Source organism: Pristiophorus japonicus, chromosome 30, assembly GCF_044704955.1.
Source record: "Pristiophorus japonicus isolate sPriJap1 chromosome 30, sPriJap1.hap1, whole genome shotgun sequence".
Classification (NCBI taxonomy): domain Eukaryota; kingdom Metazoa; phylum Chordata; class Chondrichthyes; family Pristiophoridae; genus Pristiophorus; species Pristiophorus japonicus.
In genome coordinates this window covers 2,061,054-2,084,171 of record NC_092006.1, presented here as the reverse complement: position 1 = coordinate 2,084,171, position 23,118 = coordinate 2,061,054, and the positions used below count along the sequence as shown (strand labels likewise).

Below are 23,118 nucleotides of genomic sequence, written 5' to 3'. Positions count from 1 at the left end.
AGATACAGAGTAAAGCTCCCTCTACACTGTCCCATCAAACACTCCCAGGGCAGGTACAGGGGGTTAGATACAGAGTAAAGCTCCCTCTACACTGTCCCATCACACACTCCCAGGGCAGGTACAGGGGGTTAGATGCAGAGTAAAGCTCCCTCTACACTGTCCCATCAAACACTCCCAGGGCAGGTACAGGGGGTTAGATACAGAGTAAAGCTCCCTCTACACTGTCCCATCAAACACTCCCGGGGCAGGTACAGCACGGGGTTAGATACAGAGTAAAGCTCCCTCTACACTGTCCCATCAAACACTCCCAGGGCAGGTACAGGGGGTTAGATACAGAGTAAAGCTCCCTCTACACTGTCCCATCAAACACTCCCAGGGCAGGTACAACACGGGGTTAGGTACAGAGTAAAGCTCCCTCTACACTGTCCCATCAAACACTCCCAGGGCAGGTACAGGGGGTTAGATACAGAGTAAAGCTCCCTCTACACTGTCCCATCAAACACTCCCAGGGCAGGTACAGGGGGTTAGATACAGAGTAAAGCTCTCTCTGCACTCTGCACCAGTATGCCTATGTTCCCAATTGTAGATGAGCCCAGTGTGTTTTCACATCCGGCGGTATCTGAGTGAAAGGACCCATTTAGTGCCGAGTGAGAGGCATTGTTGCGCTGTGGAGCCGCCCGATGGACGGAGCATGCCCCTAACTCCATGCGGAGTAATTCCGCCACGGCACCGGCCCCTTCCCCAGCACTGAAGGATCGGCAACGGACTGACAAACTGAGGCGGGCTACACCGTGACCGAACCGACCCTGTGGCCCAGTAATCCTTCACTGCGCGGGAGCGACTGGCGGCCCGTACTCCGCGGAGCCGTAACCAATCGGTGCGGAGGGAGCGTAGACGGGTGTCGGGGTGGGACGAGAGAGGGGCGCAGGCGGGTGGGGTCGGAGCGACTGTGATCGACTTGGTCGTGAATATATTGCATTTGGGACACGGTGCCAGCTTCTGTTCTCCGGCCTATCGAGAGTTTACATTCAGTACAAAATTGGCTTACTCCATGCGTGCCTCAGCCCCCTCCCCCCCCCCCCCCCCCCCCCCCCCCACCACTTTACATCAGGGCGCAAACGGCGGCCAGACTGAGGAGGAGGGCCGTGCGCTCCAGCATTGGCGCACTCCCCTCGTTCAACGTGACCTTGTAGACGGCCAGTTCCTCCTTCAGTCCATCTTCGCTGGCGGTGCACTTGAAGAGCCCCTCGCTCATGGGGACCTCCCCATTGAATATCAGCGGACACGAGCCATCCTTGATGGTGCAGGCGAACTGGTCCTTCTGGTTGTAGCTCCAGGTGTACACGGCGTGGTAGGACCTCACTGGGCACGGCAGGTACAGGTAGGCGCCAGAGTTAATGCTCAACTCCTTGGGCCGTTCGCTGAACACCACGACATCTGAGGCCGGGGGAAAAGCAGAGAAAGTTACTGAACTTCTTTCCGACACATTCCAGTGGGCTCCCTATCCCCGGCCTCACCGCCAACCACCAGTTCGTCTATCAGTACCCAGGCACGGCAAACATTCCTGCATATGCGAACGAGAATATTCCACCTTTATTGGGAGGAGAATTGTTGCACCCACTAACCCCATCAAACACTCCCAGGGCAGGTACAGCACAGGGTTAGATACAGAGTAAAGTTCCCTCTACACTGTCCCATCAAACACTCCCAGGGCAGGTACAGCACGGGGTTAGATACAGAGTAAAGCTCCCTCTACACTGTCCCATCAAACACTCCCAGGGCAGGTACAGCACGGGGTTAGATACAGAGTAAAGCTCCCTCTACACTGTCCCATCAAACACTCCCAGGGCAGGTACAGCACGGGGTTAGATACAGAGTAAAGCTCCCTCTACACTGTCCCATCAAACACTCCCAGGGCAGGTACAGCACGGGGTTAGATACAGAGTAAAGCTATGATTCTGTGCAATGAGCCCTGTGACCCCATGGGTTAGGGAATGACATAAATCAGCCGGGGCCCCTCTGCAGATCGCTGTCTGACTGGAAAGGGCAGGTCTGTAAAGACAGCTGGTGCTTGGTTGTAATGCCCCTCACAGCTGAATAGCCCGTGGACACTCATCGCCAACGCCCACACCTGAGAAATGGCCAGGCGGGTGAGGGTGGCACTGTATGGCAGCCAATGTCGGCACCAACAGGAGAGACAGCGAGTTGGGAAAAGGAAAGACCACCAGCGGTTGGCACGGGGCTGATGTAAGCCGTGTTTCCTGGGCCAGGGTCGAAAGCTGAGGCGGGTGTTACCTGAGGAGCCGTCACAGATGGAGACATTGAGCTGCTCAACGTTCTGGACGATCGTACTGCAATGGGAACAAAACACACAGTGAATGACCTGTAGCCTGTTCAGTCCTGCAATACAACCAGACCAACATCCCCAGCATCGAAGCACTGACCACACTCGATCAGCTCCGCTGGGCGGGCCACATTGTCCGCATGCCCCAGACACGAGACTCCCAAAGTAAGCGCTCTACTCGGAACTCCTTCACGGCAAACGAGCCAAAATGGGCAGAGGAAACATTACAAGGACACCCTCGAAGCCTCCCTGATAAAGTGCAACATCCCCACCGACACCTGGGAGTCCCTGGCCAAAGACCAGTCCGCCCTAAGTGGAGGAAGTGCATCCGGGAGGGCGCTGAGCCATTGGAGTCTCGTCGCCGAGAGCATGCAGAAACCAAGCGCAGGCAGCGGAAGGAGCGTGCGGCAAACCAGTCCCACCCTCCCCTTCCCTCAACCACTGTCTGTCCCACCTGTGACAGGGACTGTGGCTCTCGTATTGGACTGTTCAGCCACCTAAGGACTCATTGTTAGAGTGGAAGCAAGTCTTCTTCGATTCAGAGGGACTGCCTCTGATGATGATATCTTCACAGCACATTGAGTAACCAGCCATCGCTGATAACAAATTAAATCAGAACATTTGGCATATTATTGAAGTTTGTCTTGTTTTTTTCAGGTGGGGTTAAGTTCTGTACTCATTGAGGTGTGCTCCCCTCTCCCCCACCCCGAATAACTCCCAGGGCAGGGATAACACGGGGTTAGATACAGAGTAAAGTGCTGCAGTACAGCGGGACCTGGGGGTACTTGTGCATGAAACACAAAAGGACATTATGCAGGTACAGCAAGTGATCAGGAAGGCCAATGGAATCTTGGCCTTTATTGCAAAGGGGATGGAGTATAAAAGCAGGGAAGTCTTGCTACAGTTATACAGGGTATTGGTGAGGCCACACCTGGAATACTGCGTGCAGTTTTGGTTTCCATATTTACGAAAGGATATAATTGCTTTGAAGGCAATTCAGAGAAGGTTGATTTCGGGGATGAGGGGGTTGACTTATGAGGAAAGGTTGAGTAGGTTGGGCCTCTACTCATTGGAATTCAGAAGAATGAGAGGTGATCTTATCGAAGCGTATAAGATTATAAGGGGGCTTGACAAGGTGGATGCAGAGAGGATGTTTCCACTGATGGGGGAGACTAGAACTCGAGAGCATGATCTTAGAATAAGGGGCCGCCCATTTAAAACTGAGGTCAGGAGGAATTTCTTCTCTGAGGGTTGTAAATCTGTGGAATTCGCTGCCTCAGAGAGCTGTGGAAGCTGGGTCATTGAATAAATTTAAGACAGAAATAGACAGTTTCTTAACCGATAATGGGTTATGGGGAGCGGGCGGGGAAGTGGAGCTGAGTCCATGATTAGATCAGCCATGATCGTATTAAATGGCGGAGCAGGCTCGAGGGGCCGTATGGCCGACTCCTGCTCCTATTTCTTATATTTTACACCGTCCCATCAAACACTCCCAGGGCAGGTACAGCATGGGGTTAGATACAGAGTAAAGCTCCCTCTACACTGTCCCATCAAACACTCCCAGGGCAGGTACAGCATGGGGTTAGATACAGAGTAAAGCTCCCTCTACACTGTCCCATCAAACACTCCCAGGGCAGGTACAGCACGGGGTTAGATACAGAGTAAAGCTCCCTCTACACTGTCCCATCAAACACTCCCAGGGCAGGTACAGGGGGTTAGATACAGAGTAAAGCTCCCTCTACACTGTCCCATCAAACACTCCCAGGGCAGGTACAGCACGGGCTTAGATACAGAGTGTAAAGCTCCCTCTATACTGTCCCATCAAACACTCCCAGGGCAGGTACAGGGGGTTAGATACAGAGTAAAGCTCCCTCTACACTGTCCCATCAAACACTCCCAGGGCAGGTACAGGGGGTTAGATACAGAGTAAAGCTCCCTCTACACTGTCCCATCAAACACTCCCAGGGCAGGTACAGCACGGGCTTAGATACAGAGTGTAAAGCTCCCTCTACACTGTCCCATCAAACACTCCCAGGGCCGGTATAACCGGAGTGTCCGAGCGTTAACCTCCATGGACTTCTTGTTGGCTTCATGGAGCTTTGCGGACAGAAGTAAAGGTGAAGTTCTTGATGCCGTTAATCTGCACATAGCTCTCTAACTGCCAGTGCTAAAAGATTTGTGATCTGGGATTTGTCCAATCATGAGGCAACAGGACGAAAGATGGTTCTTTTCGATAATAATAAAAACTTATTTATATAGTGCCTTTAACATAATAAAACGTCCCAAGGCGCTTCACAGCAGTGCTACAGACAAACAGATAAATTTGACACCGAACCACAAAAGAAGAAAGGCACGTGGCCAAAGGCTTGTTTAAAGAGGTGGTTTTAAGGAGGAGAGAGAGGTCGAGAGGTTTCGGGAGGGAATTCCGGAGCTTAAGGCCAGCGATGGTTAAGCGATTATAATGAGGGATGTTCAACAGTTGGAGCAATAGAAAAAATAACCGAGACAGTAACCGAGACAGCTGAACGTGAGACGGCGAGGGGGGCAGTGGAAGCAGTCGGGTGAGGTTGGCCAAAAACGCGTTGCAAACGGGGCCTGCTGATTGAGGCCTACCTGTTGCTGACATTCAGGTCCCAGGGGATGGCCACGCACTTCCCACTGGCCCTGTCCCATCCGCAGTAGGGGTCTCGGGCAGCAACACACTGCTTACAGCTGCTCCCGTAGGCCTCGCAGTCTGCCAGTGGTAGTCGGACGGTCTCCCGCGAGGTTCCCACAAACAGGTGGCCCTGAAATGAATCGGTCCGTCCAGAGTCAGCACTTGGCGTCCCGCGTACCAGGTCGCCAGCACCAGCAACAACAACCTGCGTTTATATAGCGCCTTTAACACCGTGAAATGTCCCAGGTGAGGGCAGGATAGGGTTAAGCTCCAATACCCCGGTGGCTAACTAGCTTTCCGACATGCTCTATTTAGGCTCATCCATGACAAACTAGGAGGGTGAAGTACAGGAAGGAGGGCCTGCCCAGCAGAGAGACTTCAAAAGCTCTCTCTATAGTGCCTCTAGTGTTCAGATCCTGCAACTACATTGTTACCATCGACTGTTTACATGCAAATTTTCCATTCTAACCGGATACATCATAACTCGCTTTTATACAGTCTCTTTAACGTAGTAACACGTCCCAAGGCGCGTTATCAAACATAATTTGACACCGAGCCACACGGGGAGATATTACGGACAGGTGACCAAGAGCGAGGTCGGTTTTAAGGAGCGTCTTAAAGGAGGAGAAAGAGGTGGAGAGGTTTAGGGAGGGAGTTCCGGAGCTTGGGGCCCAGGCAGCTAAAGGCACGGCCACCGATGGTGGAGCGATGGAAATCGGGGGATGGGCAGGAGGCCAGGATTAGAGGAGAGCAGAAATCTCAGGAGGGTGGGAACTTCAGTGTTAAATGTCGACGGAAAAGGACCCAAATTGTGACAACAGGGAGTGTGTGCGCGGTACACACACACACACACATGTTGATTTTAATAATACAAGAGATTGTTTTCCAATTTCCCTATCCCTATCCCTCCTTGCACTGGCCATATACTCCAGCGACTCCCCTACAGTAGGTCACCCAAGTGAATTTAGACTGCGAGGCAGCAGGGTGTTTGGCCATGAGAGGCATCACTGCTGAGCCTCGAGATCAATCACATCTTAAACGGTGAGAGATTGTGAAATGTCGGTGTTCAGAGGGACCTGGGTGTCCTTGTACACGAACCACTGAAAGTTAACATGCAGGTACAGCAAGCAATTAAGAAAGCAAATGGCCTGTTGGCCTTTATTACAAGAAGATTTGAGTATAAGAGTAAAGACGCCTTACTGCGATTATATCGGGCCCTGGTGAGACCACACCTGGAGTATTGTGCACAGTTTGAGTCTCCTTACCTAAGGAAGGATATACTTGCCACAAAGGGAGTGCAACAAAGGTTCACCAGACTGATTCCTGGGATGGGGGGGATTGTCCTATGAGGAGAGATTGAGCAGACTGGGCCGATATTCTCTGGAGTTTAGAAGAATGAGAGGTGATCTCATTGAAACATACAACATTCTTACAGGGATTGACAGGGTAGATGCAGGGAGGGTGTTTCCCCCGGGCTGGGGAGTCTAGAACCAGGGGTCACACAGTCTCAGGATAAGGGGTCGGCCATTGAGGACTGAGATGAGGAGGAATTTCTTCACTCAGAGGGTGGTAAATCTTTGGAATTCTCTGCCCCAGAGGGCTGTGGAGGCTTAGTCGTTGAGTGTATTCAAGGCTGAGATCGATAGATTGTTGGTTATTAAGGGAATCGAGGGATATGGGGATCGGGCGGGAAAGTGGAGTTGAGGTAGAAGATCAGCCATGATCTCATTGAATGGCGGAGCAGGCTCGAGGGGCCGAATGGCCGACTCCTGCTCCTAATTCTTCTGATCCTGCCATGCACTCATTCACTGTCCTGAAGGAGTCGCTGGATAGCAACCAACAGCAGGAGTCCTTTCCCCAGCCCAGATACCCCGAGGCCAGTTGCAGCTTCCCCCTGTGGCCTCCCCGGCCGAGGAGGCTTAACTCAACACCCCCTAACTCGGGCCCGTGTGTGGGGCTCAGTCCCACCTCGCCCACCGAAGCCCCGGGGCCGCGACGCCCTTATCCGAATATTACCTTGCTTGAGTCCAGAGTCATGACCGAGATGGGAGCTTCGGCCTTAAAGGGGCTGAGCTCGGCAATGATGAAGGATTTGCCATTACTGTGCAGAACTTTATGGATCTTCCCATTTCCTTCAAGAAGAAGTAACACTTGAGAACATACACACCCGCAAAACATATAGCCCACCTCCCGGTTACATACCCCACCCAGAGCCAATACCCGACCTCCCGGTTACATATCTCACCCAGAGCCAATACCCCACCTCCCTGTTACATACCCCACACCTAGAGCCGATACCCCACCTCCCTGTTACATACCCCACACCTAGAGCCGATACCCCACCTCCCTGTTACATACCCCACACCCAGAGCCGATACCCCACCTCCCTGTTACATACCCTACACCCAGAGCCAATACCCCACCTCCCGGTTACATATCTCACCCACAGAGCCGATACCCCACCTCCTTGTTACATACCCCACCCACAGAACCAATACCCCACCTCCTTGTTACATACCCCACCCACAGAACCAATACCCCACCTCCCTGTTACATACCCCACCCAGAGCCGATACCCCACCTCCCTTTTACATACCCCACCCACCGAGCCAATACCCCACCTCCCTGTTACATACCCCACCCAGAGCCAATACCCCACCTCCCTATTACATACCCCACCCAGAGCCGATACCCCATCTCCCTGTTACATACCCCACCCACAGAACCAATACCCCACCTCCCTGTTACATACCCCACACCCAGAGCCGATACCCCACCTCCCTGTTACATACCCCACACACAGAGCCAATACCCTACCTCCCTGTTACTTACCCCACTCAGAGCCAATACCCCACCTCCCTGTTACATATCTCACCCACAGAGCTAATACCCCACCTCCCTGTTACATATCTCACCCATAGAGCCAATACCCCATCTCCCTGTTACATACCCCACCCAGAGCCAATACTCCACCTCCCTGTTACATACCCCACCCAGAGCCAATACCCCACCTCCCTGTTACAAACCCCACCCACAGAGCCAATACCCCACCTCCCTGTTACATACCCCACTCAGAGCCAATACCCCACCTCCCTGTTACATACCCCACCCAGAGCCAATACCCCACCTCCCTATTACATACCCCACCCAGAGCCGATACCCCATCTCCCTGTTACATACCCCACCCACAGAACCAATACCCCACCTCCCTGTTACATACCCCACACCCAGAGCCGATACCCCACCTCCCTGTTACATACCCCACACACAGAGCCAATACCCTACCTCCCTGTTACTTACCCCACTCAGAGCCAATACCCCACCTCCCTGTTACATATCTCACCCACAGAGCTAATACCCCACCTCCCTGTTACATACCCCACTCAGAGCCAATACCCCACCTCCCTGTTACATACCTCACCCAGAGCCAATACCCCACCTCCCTGTTACATATCTCACCCATAGAGCCAATACCCCACCTCCCTGTTACATACCCCATCCAGAGCCAATACCCCACCTCCCTGTTACATACCCCACCCAGAGCCAATACCCCACCTCCCTGTTACATACCCCACCCAGAGCCAATACCCCACCTCCCTGTTACAAACCCCACCCACAGAGCCAATACCCCACCTCCCTGTTACATACCCCACTCAGAGCCAATACCCCACCTCCCTGTTACATATCTCACCCAGAGCCAATACCCCACCTCCCTGTTACATACCCCACCCATAGAGCCGATACCCCACCTCCCTGTTACATACCCCACCCAGAGCCAATACCCCACCTCCCTGTTACAAACCCCACCCACAGAGCCAATACCCCACCTCCCTGTTACAAACCCCACCCACAGAGCCAATACCCCACCTCCCTGTTACAAACCCCATCCATAGAGCCGATACCCCACCTCCCTGTTACATACCCCACCCACAGAGCACGTAACGAACCTGTGCCCAGGAACAAGACCTGGTAGAAGTTCTGGCTGGCACCCTTGACTCTGTCGGCAGTGATCCTTGTGTAGCTACTGTGTTTCATGACATAGAGAGGGTGCCTCTTGATGGGGTAGATGGGGTCCTCAATCTCTGGGTGGTTCCTGATTGCCGACAGCACATTTTTCGGCACGTTGCCGGTAGTACACTGTGGGAATGGAAGACAATCAGTAGCATTTATGACACGTACGAGGCCGTGAGCATCCCTGTTCCCCGTTTTCCGATTTCGATCACAACTCCCGGGGATCAATTATTTACATAGGTGGCCCGTGTGGGTGAAAATACCCCTTGAATGGGTCTCTACTATTGATCTGAACTGTTACTACTTGCCATAGTGAGATTGTGCCAATGGGCAGATGCAGTATAATGTGGATAAATGTGAGGTTATCCACTTTGGTGGCAAAAACAAGAAGGCAGATTATTATCTGAATGGTAACAGATTAGGAAAAGGGGAGGTGCAACGAGACCTGGGTGTCATGGTACATCAGTCATTGAAAGTTGGCATGCAGGTACAGCAGGCGCTGAAGATGGCAAATGGTATGTTGGCCTTCATAGCGAGGGGATTTGAGTATAGGAGCAGGGAGGTCTTACTGCAGTTGTACAGGGCCTTGGTGAGGCCTCACCTGGAATATTGTGTTCAGTTTTGGTCTCCTAATCTGAGGAAGGACGTTCTTGCTATTGAGGGAGTGCAGCGAAGGTTCACCAGACTGATTCCCGGGATGGCAGGACTGACATATGAAGAAAGACTGGATTGACTAGAGCTTATACTCACTGGAATTTAGAAGGATGAAAGGGGATCTCATAGAAGCATATAAAATTCTGATGGGATTGGACAGGTTAGATGCAGGAAGAATGTTCCCGTTGCTGGGGAGTTCCAGAACCAGGGGTCACAGTCTAAGGATCAGGGGTAAGCCATTTAGGACCGAGATGAGGAGAAACTTCTTCACTCAGAGAATTGTGAACCTGTGGAATTCTCTACCGCAGAAAGTTGTTGAGGCCAATTCGTTGGATATATTCAAAAGGGAGTTCGATATGGCCCTTGCGGCTAAAGGGATCAAGGGGTATGGAGGGAATGATCAGCCATGATCATATTGAATGGTGGTGCAGGCTCGAAGGGCCGAATGGCCTACTGCACCTATTTTCTATGTTTCTATGGAAGCGATGGCCTTTGGGTTGATTAGTGCACTACCATAAACCACTAGGCTAACATACCAACCCCTCATTTCCAGCAAGGACCACTGGTTACTCATGAGAAGCAGGAACCCCAACTGGTTCCCTCTCTCCCTCCCCCAGGATTAAATTACAAGGGGAAATTGCACAAACTTGGGTTGTATTCCCTGGAATTTAGACGGTTACGGAGTGATTTGATTGAGGTTTTCAGGATATTAAGGGGTACAGATAGAGAGACTATTCCCGCTGGTTGGGGAGTCTCGGACCAGGGGGCAGAGTGTAAACATTAGAGCCAGACCTTTCAGAAGTGAAGTTAGGAAACATTTCTACACACACCGGGCGGTAGAGGTTTGGAACGCTCTCCCGCAAACGGCAATCGATGCTGGGTCAATCAATTTTAAATCTGAGATTGATAGCTTTCTGTTAACTAAAGGCATTAAGGCATATGGGGCAAAGGCAGGTATATGGAGCTAGGTCGCAGATCAGCCATTGGATATACGGCACAGAAACCGGCCGTTCGGCCCAACCAGTCCATGCCGGCGTTTATGCTCCACTCGAGCCTCCTCCCGTCTTTCCCCATCTAACTCTATCAGCATAACTCTCTATTCCCTTCTCCCTCATGTGTTTATTCAGCCTCCCCTTAAACGCATCGATACTATTCGCCTCAACCCCTCCCTGTGGCAGCGAGTTCCACATTCTCACCACTCTCTGGGTAAAGAAGTTTTTCCTGAATTCCCCATTGGATTTCTGGGTGACTATCTTATATTGATGGCCTCTAGTTATGCTCTTCCCCACAAGTGGAAACATTCTCTCTGTATCCACTCTATCAAAACCTTTCATCATTTTAAAACCTCTATATTAGGTCACCTCTCAGCCTCCTCTTTTCAAGAAAAGAGACCCAGCCTGTTCATCCTTTCCTGATATATATACCCTCGCATTTCTGGTATCATCCTCGTAAATAAATCTTCTCTGCACCCTCTCCAGTGCCTCTATATCCTTTTTATAATATGGCGACTAGAACTGTATGCAGTGCTCCAAGTGTGGTCCAACCAAGGTTCAATACAGGTTCAGCATAACTTCCCTACTTTTCAATCCTATCCCTCTAGAAATAAACCCTAGTTCCTGGTTTGCTTTTTTACGGCCTTGCTAACCAGTGTCGCAACTTTTAGTGATTTGTGTATTTGTATCCGAGATCCCTTTGTTCCGCTACCCCACATAGACTCACACCCTCCCAGTAATTAGTGACCTCCCTATTCTTCCTCCCAAAGTATAACACCTCACATATATCTGTGTTGAACTTAATTTGCCAATTATATGCCCATTCTGCAAATTTATTAATGTCCTGTCATTTGTTGCAGTCCTCCTCAGTATTGACTACCCCTGTGATCTCATTGAATGGCGGAACAGGCTCAAGGGGCTGAATGGGCCTCCTGTTCCTGTGTACCAGGCTCGAGGGGCTGAATAGCCTCCTCCTGTTCCTGTGTAACAGTTTCGAGGGGCTGAATGGGCCTCCTCCTGTTCCTGTGTAACAGGCTCGAGGGGCTGAATGGGCCTCCTCCTGTTCCTGTGTAACAGGCTCGAGGGGCTGAATGGGCCACCTCCTGTTCCTGTGTAACAGCCTCGAGGGGCTGAATGGGCCTCCTCCTGTTCCTGTGTAACAGGCTCGAGGGGCTGAATGGGCCTCCTCCTGTTCCTGTGTAACAGGCTCGAGGGGCTGAATGGGCCTCCTCCTGTTCCTGTGTAACAGCCTCGAGGGGCTGAATGGGCCTCCTCCTGTTGCTGTGTAACAGGCTCGAGGGGCTGAATGGGCCTCCTCCTGTTCCTGTGTAACAGCCTCGAGGGGCTGAATGGGCCTCCTCCTATTCCGATGTTCACCGCCCCCACCCCCGGAGATACCGACCACCACCCCAGCAACGATCCCCTTGCCCAGCACAGACTGGAGGTTGAACCCGAGATCAGTCCAGCTCAGTTGTCAATTCCCCAGCTGAGCCCCGGGGAGAGCGGGGACAAACTCGAGACAAAACACTGCCTTACCGTTCCTGGTCTCTGGTTCCCCGCCAGGTTGCCGGTGTAACCCTTCAGTCTGGAGGTTTTAAATGCCCGGTCGATGTCCACTTGTGAATAGGCACAGATTGCAGTGGAGTTCCTGCAGGAAAGAGTATCAGCTAGTCAGCTAAGTTGGCTAAATGTCCATTTGCACCATTGGTGTTTGTGCGATCTCACTGTGCACACAACGGCTTATTTTGCAGCTGCACTGGTATCTTTCGGCAGCACCTCCAAAACCCGCCACCTCTACCACCTAGAACGACAAGGGCAGCAGGCGCATGGGAACATCACCACCTCCACGTTCCCCTCCCAGTCACACACCATCCCGACTGGGAAATATATCGGCCGTTCCTTCATCGTCGCTGGGTCACAATCCTGGAACTCCCTCCCTAACAGCACTGTGGGAGCACCTTCACCACACGGACTGCAGCGGTTCAAGAAGGCGGCTCACCACCACCTTCTCGAGGGGCAATAAATGCCAGCCTTGCCACATCCCGTGAATGAATAAAGAGAAAGATGGGAGACAGCATGGGTCACAAGGATGGACTGGACTTGACCAAGGCGAGCGGAATGGATGGTTAATCACAAAACATGGACTGGGGTCTACCATCCCGAAACCCGACAAACTCCTGCCTTCCCCCAGAGGGTTGCGCTCACCACAAGCTGGAGAAGATCCCGTACACGATACTGCCCCTCGGGTCATCTTCTACCAGGAGGACAAAGGCATCTTCGATCTTGTTGAAAAGTCTCAATTCAGTTGGGAAGCCGCAGATTAATCGAGCCTTCAGGAAGGTTGTCCATGACTCTTGGGCAGTCTTTGATGCTCCCTCATCAACCTGGGAAAACGCAACAGAAAGTAAATAGGGTTCGCTGCTTTCCAGTTGTGGCCAATCGGTTCAGGAGATGGGTGGGACGGAACCTTCGAAAGGAATTGTCTTTCAAGGCCCAGAGTGGTCATCTCTTCTGCTACACATAAAGAGGAAAGATTTGCATTTCGATAGCGCCTTTCACAATCTCAGTATCTCCCAAAGTGCTTTACAGCCAATGAAGTACTTTTTGTGGCGTGTAGTCACTGTTGTAATGTGGGAAACGCGGCAGCCAATTTGTGCACAGCAAGCTCCCACACACAGCAATGTGATAATGACCCAGATCATCTGTTTTAGTGATGATGGTTGAGGGATAAATATTGGCCCCAGGACACCGGGGAGAACTCCCCCTGCTCTTCTTCCAAATAGTGGCCGTGGGATCTTTGGGACCTCGGTTTAAAGTCTCATCCAAAAGATGGCACCTCCGACAGTGTAGCACTCCCTCAGTACTGCTCCTCCGACAATGTGGGGCTCCCTCAGTACGGCCCCTCCGACAGCGCAGTGCGGCGCTCCCTCAGTCCCGCCCCTCCGACAGTGCGGCGCTCCCTCAGTACCGCCCCTCTGACAGTGCGGCACTCCCTCAGTACTGCCCCTCCGACACTGCGGCGCTCCCTCAGTCCCGCCCCTCCGACAGTGCGGCGCTCCCTCAGTACGGCCCCTCTGACAGTGCGGCGCTCCCTCATACGGCCCCTCCGACAGTGCGGCGCTCCCTCAGTCCCGCCCCTCCGACAGTGCGGCGCTCCCTCAGTCCCGCCCCTCCGACAGTGCGGCGCTCCCGCAGTCCCGCCCCTCCGACAGTGCGGCGCTCCCTCAGTACTGCCCCTCTGACACTGCGGCGCTCCCTCAGTACCGCCCCTCCGACAGTGCGGCGCTCCCTCAGTACTGCCCCTCCGACAGTGCGGCGCTCCCTCAGTACCGCCCCTCTGACAGTGCGGCACTCCCTCAGTACTGCCCCTCCGACAGTGCGGCACTCCCTCAGTACTGCCCCTCCGACACTGCGGCGCTCCCTCAGTCCCGCCCCTCCGACAGTGCGGCGCTCCCTCAGTCCCGCCCCTCCGACAGTGCGGCACTCCCTCAGTCCCGCCCCTCCGACAGTGCGGCGCTCCCTCAGTCCCGCTCCTCCGACACTGCGGCGCTCCCTCAGTCCCGCCCCTCTGACACTGCGGCACTCCCTCAGTATTGCTAAGTACTCAGTACAGTAAGGTTGGCCTTACCTTGCACACACGCCCAATGCGGGACCTGTAGGGCTTCCCATCCAAACCTGCACTGTCCTCGGTCTCGCTGAAGAAAAAGTAAATCTCATCCTTACTGCTGTCTTTGAGTTTAATCCAAGCTGACCCCACAAACGTTGGATCTAACACGGACGATACAAGAACCTTATTGGAACCACAGTTGAGGCTGGTGATTGATGTTGGGCAATTACATATTGACAAAGAGAAGTGCAACACACACCAGATTGGGCTGCATTTGAAAAGACAGGTTAACGAGACAGTGTTCTGAAAGAGCAGAGAAGGCCACGTTTTAACATCTCATCCGAAAGACAGCATCTGCGACAGTGCAGCGCTCCCTCAGTACGAGCACTGGGAGCGTCAGCCTGGATTTTGCGCTCATATTGAGTAGATTTGGCCTCTACATAAGAAATAGGAGCAGGAGCAGGCCATACGGCCCCTCGAGCCTGCTCCGCCATTCAATACGATCATGGCTGATTCGATCATGAACTCAGCTCCACTTCCCTGCCCGCTTCTCTTAACGCCTTATTCCCTTAGCGGTTAAGAAACTGTCCATCTCTGTCTTAAACTTACTCAATGACCCAGCCTCCACAGCTCTCTGAGGCAGCGAATTCCACAGATTTACAACCCTCTGAGAGAAGAAATTCCTCCTCATCTCAGTTTTAAATGGGCAGCCCCTTATTCTAAGATTATATGCCCCCTAGTTCTCTACTCTGGAGTTTAGAAGAATGAGAGGCGATCTCATTGAAACGTATAAGATTCTGAGGGGGATTGACAGGGTAGATGCAGGGAGGATGTTTCCCCCGGGTTGGGGAGTCTAGAACCAGGGGTCACAGTCTCGGGATAAGGGCTCGGCCATTTCGGACTGAGATGAGGAGGAATTTCTACACTCAGAGGGGGGTGAATCTTTGGAATTCTCTGCCCCAGAGGGCTGTGGAGGCTCAGTCGTTGAGTATATTCAAGGCTGAGATCGATAGATTTTTGGACTCGAGGGGAATCGAGGGAGATGGGGATCGGGCAGGAAAGTGGAGCTGAGGTCGAAGATCAGCCGTGATCTTATTGACTGGCGGAGCAGGCTCGAGGGGCCGAATGGCTTCATCCTTGTCCTCACTCGCATGTTCTCAAGTCCCTGGAGTGGGACTTGAACCCACAGAATTCTGACTCCGAGCCGAGATTGCTACCCACTGAGCCACAGCTGACATCGTACTCCTCACAACCATTTTTCAATCTTCTGTTTTGGGAAAATGTTGCGAACAAGGCAGCAGGTCAGTGCAGGCGGCCCAGTCACTCACTGTAATACTACGGTGTGTCACCGGTGACTGTCTGAGTCTGCTGAGCGATACTTACTCTGGAACCATTTGTCCTCGGTCCTCAGGTGCTTCCCCTTCCAGTAACTGCGCTGAATGGTGCCGCTGCTGGTCATTGCTGAGTACAGGTTTCCCTCTGCGGGCAAGAGAGGAGAGAAGTGAATTACAATTCTCTGGTCCAACTGCCCCCCGTCATTCCATTCATTCGTAATGGTCAATAGGCAGCCGATTGTGTTGGCATGCCTGGGGTCAGGGCAGTTGCTCCCACTGTACACAATTCCAATGGACCCAAACCCCTTCCCATTCACTCCCACTGTACACAATCCTAATGGACCCAAACCCCTTCCCATTCACTAGCACTGTACACAATCCCAATGGACACAAACCCCTTCCCATTCACTCCCACTGTACACAATCCCAATGGACACAAACCCCTTCCCATTCACTCCCACTGTACACAATCCCAATGGACACAAACCCCTTCCCATTCACTCCTACTGTACACAATCCCAATGGACCCAAACCCCTTCCCATTCAATCCCACTGTGCACAATCGCAACGCCCCTCCGACAGTGCGGCGCTCCCTCACTACTGGCCCTCCGACAGTGCGGCCCTCCCTCAGTACTGCCCCTCTGACAGTGTGGCCCTCCCTCAGTACCGCCCCTCCGACAGTGTGGCGCTCCCTCAGTACTGGCCCTCCGACAGTGTGGCGCTCCCTCAGTACTGGCCCTCCGACAGTGTGGCGCTCCCTCAGTACTGGCCCTCCGACAGTGTGGCGCTCCCTCAGTACTGGCCCTCCGACAGTGTGGCGCTCCGTCAGTACTGGCCCTCCGACAGTGTGGCGCTCCGTCAGTACTGCCCCTCCGACAGTGTGGCGCTCCCTCAGTACTGCCCCTCCGACAGTGCGGCACTCCCTCAGTACTGGCCCTCCGACAGTGCAGCGCTCCCTCAGTACTGGCACTGGGAGTGCCAGTCTGGAATTTGTGTTCGTGTCTCTGGATTGGGACTCGAATCCACAACCCTCTGACCCAGAGGTGAATATGATTCCCACTGAGCCAGGGCACCTACCCCTACCCTGGCTAAGCTCAGCTGACTCAGCACCGCCCCGAGATTGAACGGGAGAGCTGAGTGCTCTGTCTTGCTCTGCACCGACACCCGCCAAAAAAGGCCTTGAAACCTTCTTGAGCTCAGATACTGACCTACTGCGATGGTGACTGGACGTTGAGCCGGTGATGGGGGCGAGATCTCTTTCCCGTCTATCACAAACCCGTGCCCCTCTTTGTCCATCACCAGCTGAGTCCCGTTATTCCGCTGAAAAAGAGGGAGGTGAAAGAAGGATGGCCGCAATTCCCAAACCGAATTCGCGGACACATAGGGTGGGAGCGCAGCACAGTTACCGGGGCGGAAAGTGTGCAGCATTGGCAGGCAAGATTTCTTAGCACATACACACTACAAATGCAAATCAAACCTGCATAGCCTTGCTGCAGATGTGACGGCACACTTTTGAAGTGTATTCAGAAATACAGGCAAACTCCCGATTATCCGCACATGGATCCAACGGGAAACCATTGTAACGGGATTTAAAATTTTGGCCGAGAAGGCATCGGGTTTTAACTTTATAATGTCAAACGCTCTAACGGAGAAATCGTTTACCCGGCATAGCCCAATCCCCGAGGGACCCAGGTAATCGAGAGTTGCCTGTAATACAATAAGGGCCAAAATTTGGTGCCTCCTGCATTGAGATTGTTGCACTGGCTGGTTGCTAACTTTAGCGCCAGGCACTATCGCCTCAAAGTGCGATATTCAGTCGTATGACCCTAAGAGGAGAGTGGAGCACGAAGAGAAGCGATCCACACTCCTCTTCGGGCGCTAACTGAGCGATAGGGCATGGGGCCTAGTCAATATTTGGCCGACTGGATGCCGGCATCCCAGCGCCTGAAGAAGGAAAAAAAAATTCTTGGTAAAAATATTTCAGTGGCCCACACCTCCCACTTCCCCAAATATTTGCCTCCACAAATAAATAGGAAAAAAATGACCTGTCACCACACGTCTTGCTCTCCAGACGACACCGCCCCGGGATCACCAACGTACCGACTGCTTCCCCCGTCAGAAGTGGCGGCGTGTGCTACGGCAGGCCAAAGGAGTCAAGTTCACGGTCACCGGGTGGGCGGGGCTTGCGATCGTAGCGCTGACAGGGCGTTGCACACTCGGTGACATCACTGGGTGGGGCGGGGCTTGCGATCGTAGCGCTGACAGGGTGTTGCACACTCGGTGACATCACTAGGTGGGCGGGGCTTGTGATCGTAGCGCTGACATCACTGGGTGGGGCGGGGCTTGCAATCGTAGCGCTGACAGGGCGTTGCACACTCGGTGACATCACTGGGTGGGGCGGGGCTTGCGATCGTAGCGCTGACAGGGTGTTGCACACTCGGTGACATCACTGGGTGGGCGGGGCTTGTGATCGTAGCACTGACATCACTGGGTGGGGCGGGGCTTGCGATCGTAGCGCTGACGGGGCGCTGCACACTCGGTGACATCACTGGGTGGGGTGGGGCTTGCGATCGTAGCGCTGACGGGGCGCTGCACACTCGGTGACATCACTGGGTGGGGTGGGGCTTGCGATCATAGCGCTGACGGGGCGTTGCACACTCGGTGACATCACTGGGTGGGGCGGGGCTTGCGATTGTAGCGCTGACAGGGTGTTGCACACTCGGTGACATCACTAGGTGGGCGGGGCTTGTGATCGTAGCGCTGACATCACTGGGTGGGGCGGGGCTTGCGATCGTAGCGCTGACAGGGCGTTGCACACTCGGTGACATCACTGGGTGGGCGGGGCTTGCGATCGTAGCGCTGACATCACTGGGTGGGGCGGGGCTTGCGATCGTAGCGCTGACGGGGCGCTGCACACTCGGTGACATCACTGGGTGGGGCGGGGCTTGCAATCATAGCGCTGACAGGGTGCATTGCACATTCACTGACGTCACCGGGTCGGTGGGGCTCGCGAGCTTAGCTCAGACGGACAGTGCCGACACTAAACCGGCGCTGGAGTTCGCGGAAGGCGCTGACAACGCGGCGCTCGGGTGGGAGGGGCTTAGCGCCCGTTCTGGGCCGCTAACGGTTGGCACTAAGACGCCGGATTTCAGCCCCTAACACTTCAGTCCACTGACCTGAAACTGTGATTATGACTAACGCTATGTGATATGTATTGCCATGAAGGGGCCGAGTGTAATGTATCCAAGTTTGCTGACGATACAAAGCTAGGTGGGAAAGTAAGCTGTGAGGAGGAGGTATAGAAGCTGCGAAGGTATACAGACATATTAAGTGAGCAGGCAAGATGGCAGCAAAAAGGAACATAGCACTCCAGGGAGCAGCGAGCCTGGGGCAGGAGGGCGATGGCTGCAAAGGTCGGTGATGGGAGCGTGGGCAGGTACAGCAGGAGCGGCGAGAGATTGCAGAGCGATGTGATCGTGGCCCAGGGGAGGCGTGAGCTCGGGGCCCAGCAGAGGCGAGGGCCCAGGGGCAGCACGGGCCCAGCCCACACTGCGATATGTGTGCGCACTAGGTCCGTGCAGCAGAGCAGGTCTCCAGTTGTCTTGGGTAATCCTTGCCAGTGGACCAAGCCCTAGCTCTGTCAAGCCCCTGTGGTGGCTGATGTACAACGGCCACACCCACGTTAAAAAAATCCAAGCACAGGCACCTTCCACCCTTCAGGATGTAGTTCGGGACCCGGAATATTAGGTCCTTCATTGAAACACCTGTGAACTCATTGAACACATCCCTTTTTGGCATGGAAGCATAGAAACATAGAAAATAGGTGCAGTAGTAGGCCATTCGGCCCTTCAAGTCTGCACCGCCATTCAATATGATCATAGCTGATCCTCTATCCCAACACCATATTCCTGCTTTCTCTCAATACCCCTGGATGCCTTTTGTGTCTCGAAATCTATCTATCTCCCTCTTAAATATATTCAGTGACTTGGCCTCCACAGCCTTCTGTGGTAGAGAATTCCACAGGTTCACCACCCTCGGAGTGAAAACATTTCTCCTCATCTCAGTCCTAAATTCCCTGCCCCGTATCCTGAGACTGTGACCCCTTGTTCTAGACTTCCCAGCCCCGGGAAACATCCTCCCCACATCCAGTCTGTCCAACCCCGTCAGAATTTTATACCTTTCAATGAGATCCCCTCTCATTCTTCTAAACTCCGGTGAATACAGGCCCAGTCGACCCAATCCCTCCTCATACAATAGTCCTGCAAGTCATCCTCGATTCGAGGGACTGTCTAAGAAGACGAAGAAATGTATATATTCCAGCGATTATGGCTCTAGTCTATTCGGGGACGAGATTCAAGAATCGCGCAGACTTCCGGGGACACAGTCCCTCATCCGGGAATGTTCCCAGAAACAGTAGATTTGCTTTGTGGGCAGTCACAGACAGACAGTGACTCTGCACGGTAAACCGGGGCCGAGCCTCACTACTGATCGAACCGGTTCGTTTTAACGCGACAAAGTTTGACAAAAGCTTTTTTTTTTACCAGAAACCAGCAGGTGGGGCTTCCAGCGTGGGTCCCGCAGACCATGACCGTGCTGCTGTTCACCCGCTCTATCACCGTGATCACGTTCTCACAGTCGTCCTGTGAACGGGGAGTGGAAAGCACAGTGTTACAGTCAAGGCTGACGGCCTTAATAACAACCAGTCCGTCCACACTGGCAGTGCCCGCGGGGTGTCTTAGGACTTGAACAGGCTGCCTAGTGATCAATTGGTTAGAGGCTCCCTCAGTACCGCCCCTCCGACAGTGCGGCACTCCCTCAGCACTGCCCCTCCGACAGTGCGGCGCTCCCTCAGTACTGCCCCTCCGACTGTGCGGGGCTCCCTCAGTACTGCCCCTCCGACAGTGCGGCACTCCCTCAGCACTGCCCCTCCGACAGTGCGGCGCTCCCTCAGTACTGCCCCTCCGACTGTGCGGGGCTCCCTCAGTACCGCTCCTCCGACTGTGCGGGGCTCCCTCAGCACTGCCCCTCCGACAGTGCGGTGCTCCCTCAGTACCGCTCCTCCGACTGTGCGGGGCTCCCTCAGCACTGCCCCTCCGACTGTGCGGGGCTCCCTCAGCACTGCCCCTCCGACAGTGCGGTGCTCCCTCAGTACCGCTCCTCCGACAGTGCGGCACTCCCTCAGCACTGCCCCTCCAACTGTGCGGGGCTCCCTCAGTACTGCCCCTCCGACTGTGCGGGGCTCCCTCAGTACCGCTCCTCCGACAGTGCGGCACTCCCTCAGTACTGCCCCTCCGACTGTGCAGGGCTCCCTCAGTACCGCTTCTCCGACAGTGCGGGGCTCCCTCAGCACTGCCCCTCCGACTGTGCGGGGCTCCCTCAGTACCGCTCCTCCGACTGTGCGGGGCTCCCTCAGTACCGCCCCTCCGATTGTGCGGGGCTCCCTCAGTACCGCCCCTCCGACAGTGCAGGGCTCCCTCAGTACCGCCCCTCCGACAGTGCAGGGCTCCCTCAGTACCGCCCCTCCGACTGTGCGGCGCTCCCTCAGTACCGCCCCTCCGACAGTGCGGGGCTCCCTCAGTACCGCCCCTCCGACTCTGCGGCGCTCCCTCAGTACCGCCCCTCCGACTGTGCGGGGCTCCCTCAGTACCGCCCCTCCGACAGTGCGGCGCTCCCTCAGCACCGCCCCTCCGACAGTGCGGCGCTCCCTCAGTACCGCCCCTCCGACAGTGCGGGGCTCCCTCAGTACTGCCCCTCCGACTGTGCGGCACTCCCTCAGTACTGCCCCTCCGACTGTGCGGCACTCCTTCAGTACTGCCCCTCCGACGGTGCGGCGCTCCCTCAGTACTGACCCTCCGACAGTGCGGGGCTCCCTCAGTACCGCCCCTCCGACAGTGCGGCGCTCCCTCAGTACTGACCCTCTGACAGTGCGGCGCTCCCTCAGTACCGCCCCTCCGACAGTGCGGCGCTCCCTCAGTACCGCCCCTCCGACAGTGCGGGGCTCCCTCAGTACCGCCCCTCCGACTGTGCGGCGCTCCCTCAGTACAACACTGGGAATATCGGCCTGGAGTAGAACTTGAACCCATGACCTTCTGACTCAGAGGTGAGAGTGCTGCCCACCAAGCCACGAATGACACCCAAGATAACATACAATAAAGAAGTGTAAACATTGTACTAAGGTTCATTTCTAGAGGATAAGATTACAAACGCAAGGAGGTAATGTTAAATTTATATCGACCCTTAGTCAGACCACACTTGCAGCTCTGCGCACAGTTCTGGTCTCCATATACCTGGGTTAGACCACACTCGGAGCACTGTGCACAGTTCTGGTCTCCATATACCTGGGTTAGACCACACTCGGAGCACTGCGCACAGTTCTGGTCTCCATATACCTGGGTTAGACCACACTCGGAGCACTGTGCACAGTTGAAGCAGATTCCACTGATGCTTGATCCCCCACAAAAGGGAGAAAGGAATACAAGGAGATGTATATTTTTAAATTGGTTAACGAGATGTGGGGGTCGCTGGCAAGGCCGGCATTTATTGCCCCTCCCTAATTGCCCCTTGAGAAGGTGGTGGTGAGCCGCCGCCTTGAACCGCTGCAGTCCGTGTGGTGAAGGTGCTCCCACAGTGCTGACTTTGTTGTAGTGGTTTGATACACCTGAGCGTCTCGCTGGGCCAGAGGGCCGTTAAGAGTCGACCACATGCTGTGGGTCTGGAGACACATATCGGCCAGACCGGGTAAGGGCGTCAGATTTCCCTCACTGAAGGACATCAGTGAACCCGACGGGTTTTTACGACAATCTGGTAGTTTCATGATCACCGTTCACTGATCCTAGCTTTTTCATTCCAGATTTATTGAATTAACTGAATTTAAATACCCCAGCTGCCGTGATTTGAACTCTCAATTCCAGATTATTAGTCCAGACCTCGGGATTACTGGTGCAGTGACTTAACCATGAGGGGGTGCAGTGGCATGGTGGTTATGTTGCTGATGGGTTGAGATGGAGAGGGGTGGGAGGGGGCATAGACCCCGGCACGGAGCCGATGGGCCGAATGGCCTGTTCCCGTGCTGTCGATAATTCGCAGCGATGCACAGTTAGGGCATCTGATTCACATCAGTGCGTGCACGGGATCGCACAGAATAACCGAGGTACAGATCAGCCGTGGTCTCAGCAAAATGGCGCAGCAGGCTGGAGGGGCTGAATGGCCTCCTCCTGTTCCTGTGTAGGCAGACAGCGAATCACGACTGATCTGTTGCAACCGCACACAACAGCAGCGTCACAATCTCCAACCAGCTATCAAGCTCAGTCCGTCGATCACTATTCTCCACAGCAGTGCTTCAGGGTGGGGTGTGCCTCACTGACATACGGTGGGCGGGCGTGGCTGTACTACACACTGACCCTGTTTGGCACAGATACCGCAGAATCTGACTCTTCAACCCCGAGCAGTCGCCGGCAGATGCGATCGCTCGCTCGGCCTTACCTGGCTTGGGGGCCCTTTGCTCTTGCAGCTTTCCCGTG

General features: G+C 54.2%; 2 protein-coding genes across 2 annotated transcripts in view; one reads left to right on the top strand and one right to left on the bottom strand.

The window, feature by feature from the left end:
* LOC139240081 (semaphorin-4A-like) overlaps positions 1-23,118 on the top strand; it is an 85,803-nt gene that overhangs the window by 10,414 nt on the left and 52,271 nt on the right. The gene's annotated exons all lie outside the window — the stretch shown is intronic.
* LOC139240082 (semaphorin-7A) overlaps positions 1,103-23,118 on the bottom strand; it is a 24,289-nt gene continuing 2,273 nt past the window's right edge. The window contains exons 3-14 of the mRNA XM_070868457.1: positions 23,081-23,116; positions 20,140-20,238; positions 16,807-16,918; positions 15,648-15,743; positions 14,286-14,425; positions 12,863-13,041; positions 12,194-12,305; positions 8,948-9,137; positions 7,017-7,132; positions 4,958-5,130; positions 2,296-2,351; positions 1,103-1,437 (exon numbers count right to left, since the gene is read on the bottom strand). Of these exons, the coding sequence (XP_070724558.1) occupies positions 1,103-1,437; positions 2,296-2,351; positions 4,958-5,130; positions 7,017-7,132; positions 8,948-9,137; positions 12,194-12,305; positions 12,863-13,041; positions 14,286-14,425; positions 15,648-15,743; positions 16,807-16,918; positions 20,140-20,238; positions 23,081-23,116 (1,644 nt within the window). The remainder of the gene's footprint in view (positions 1,438-2,295; positions 2,352-4,957; positions 5,131-7,016; positions 7,133-8,947; positions 9,138-12,193; positions 12,306-12,862; positions 13,042-14,285; positions 14,426-15,647; positions 15,744-16,806; positions 16,919-20,139; positions 20,239-23,080; positions 23,117-23,118) is intronic.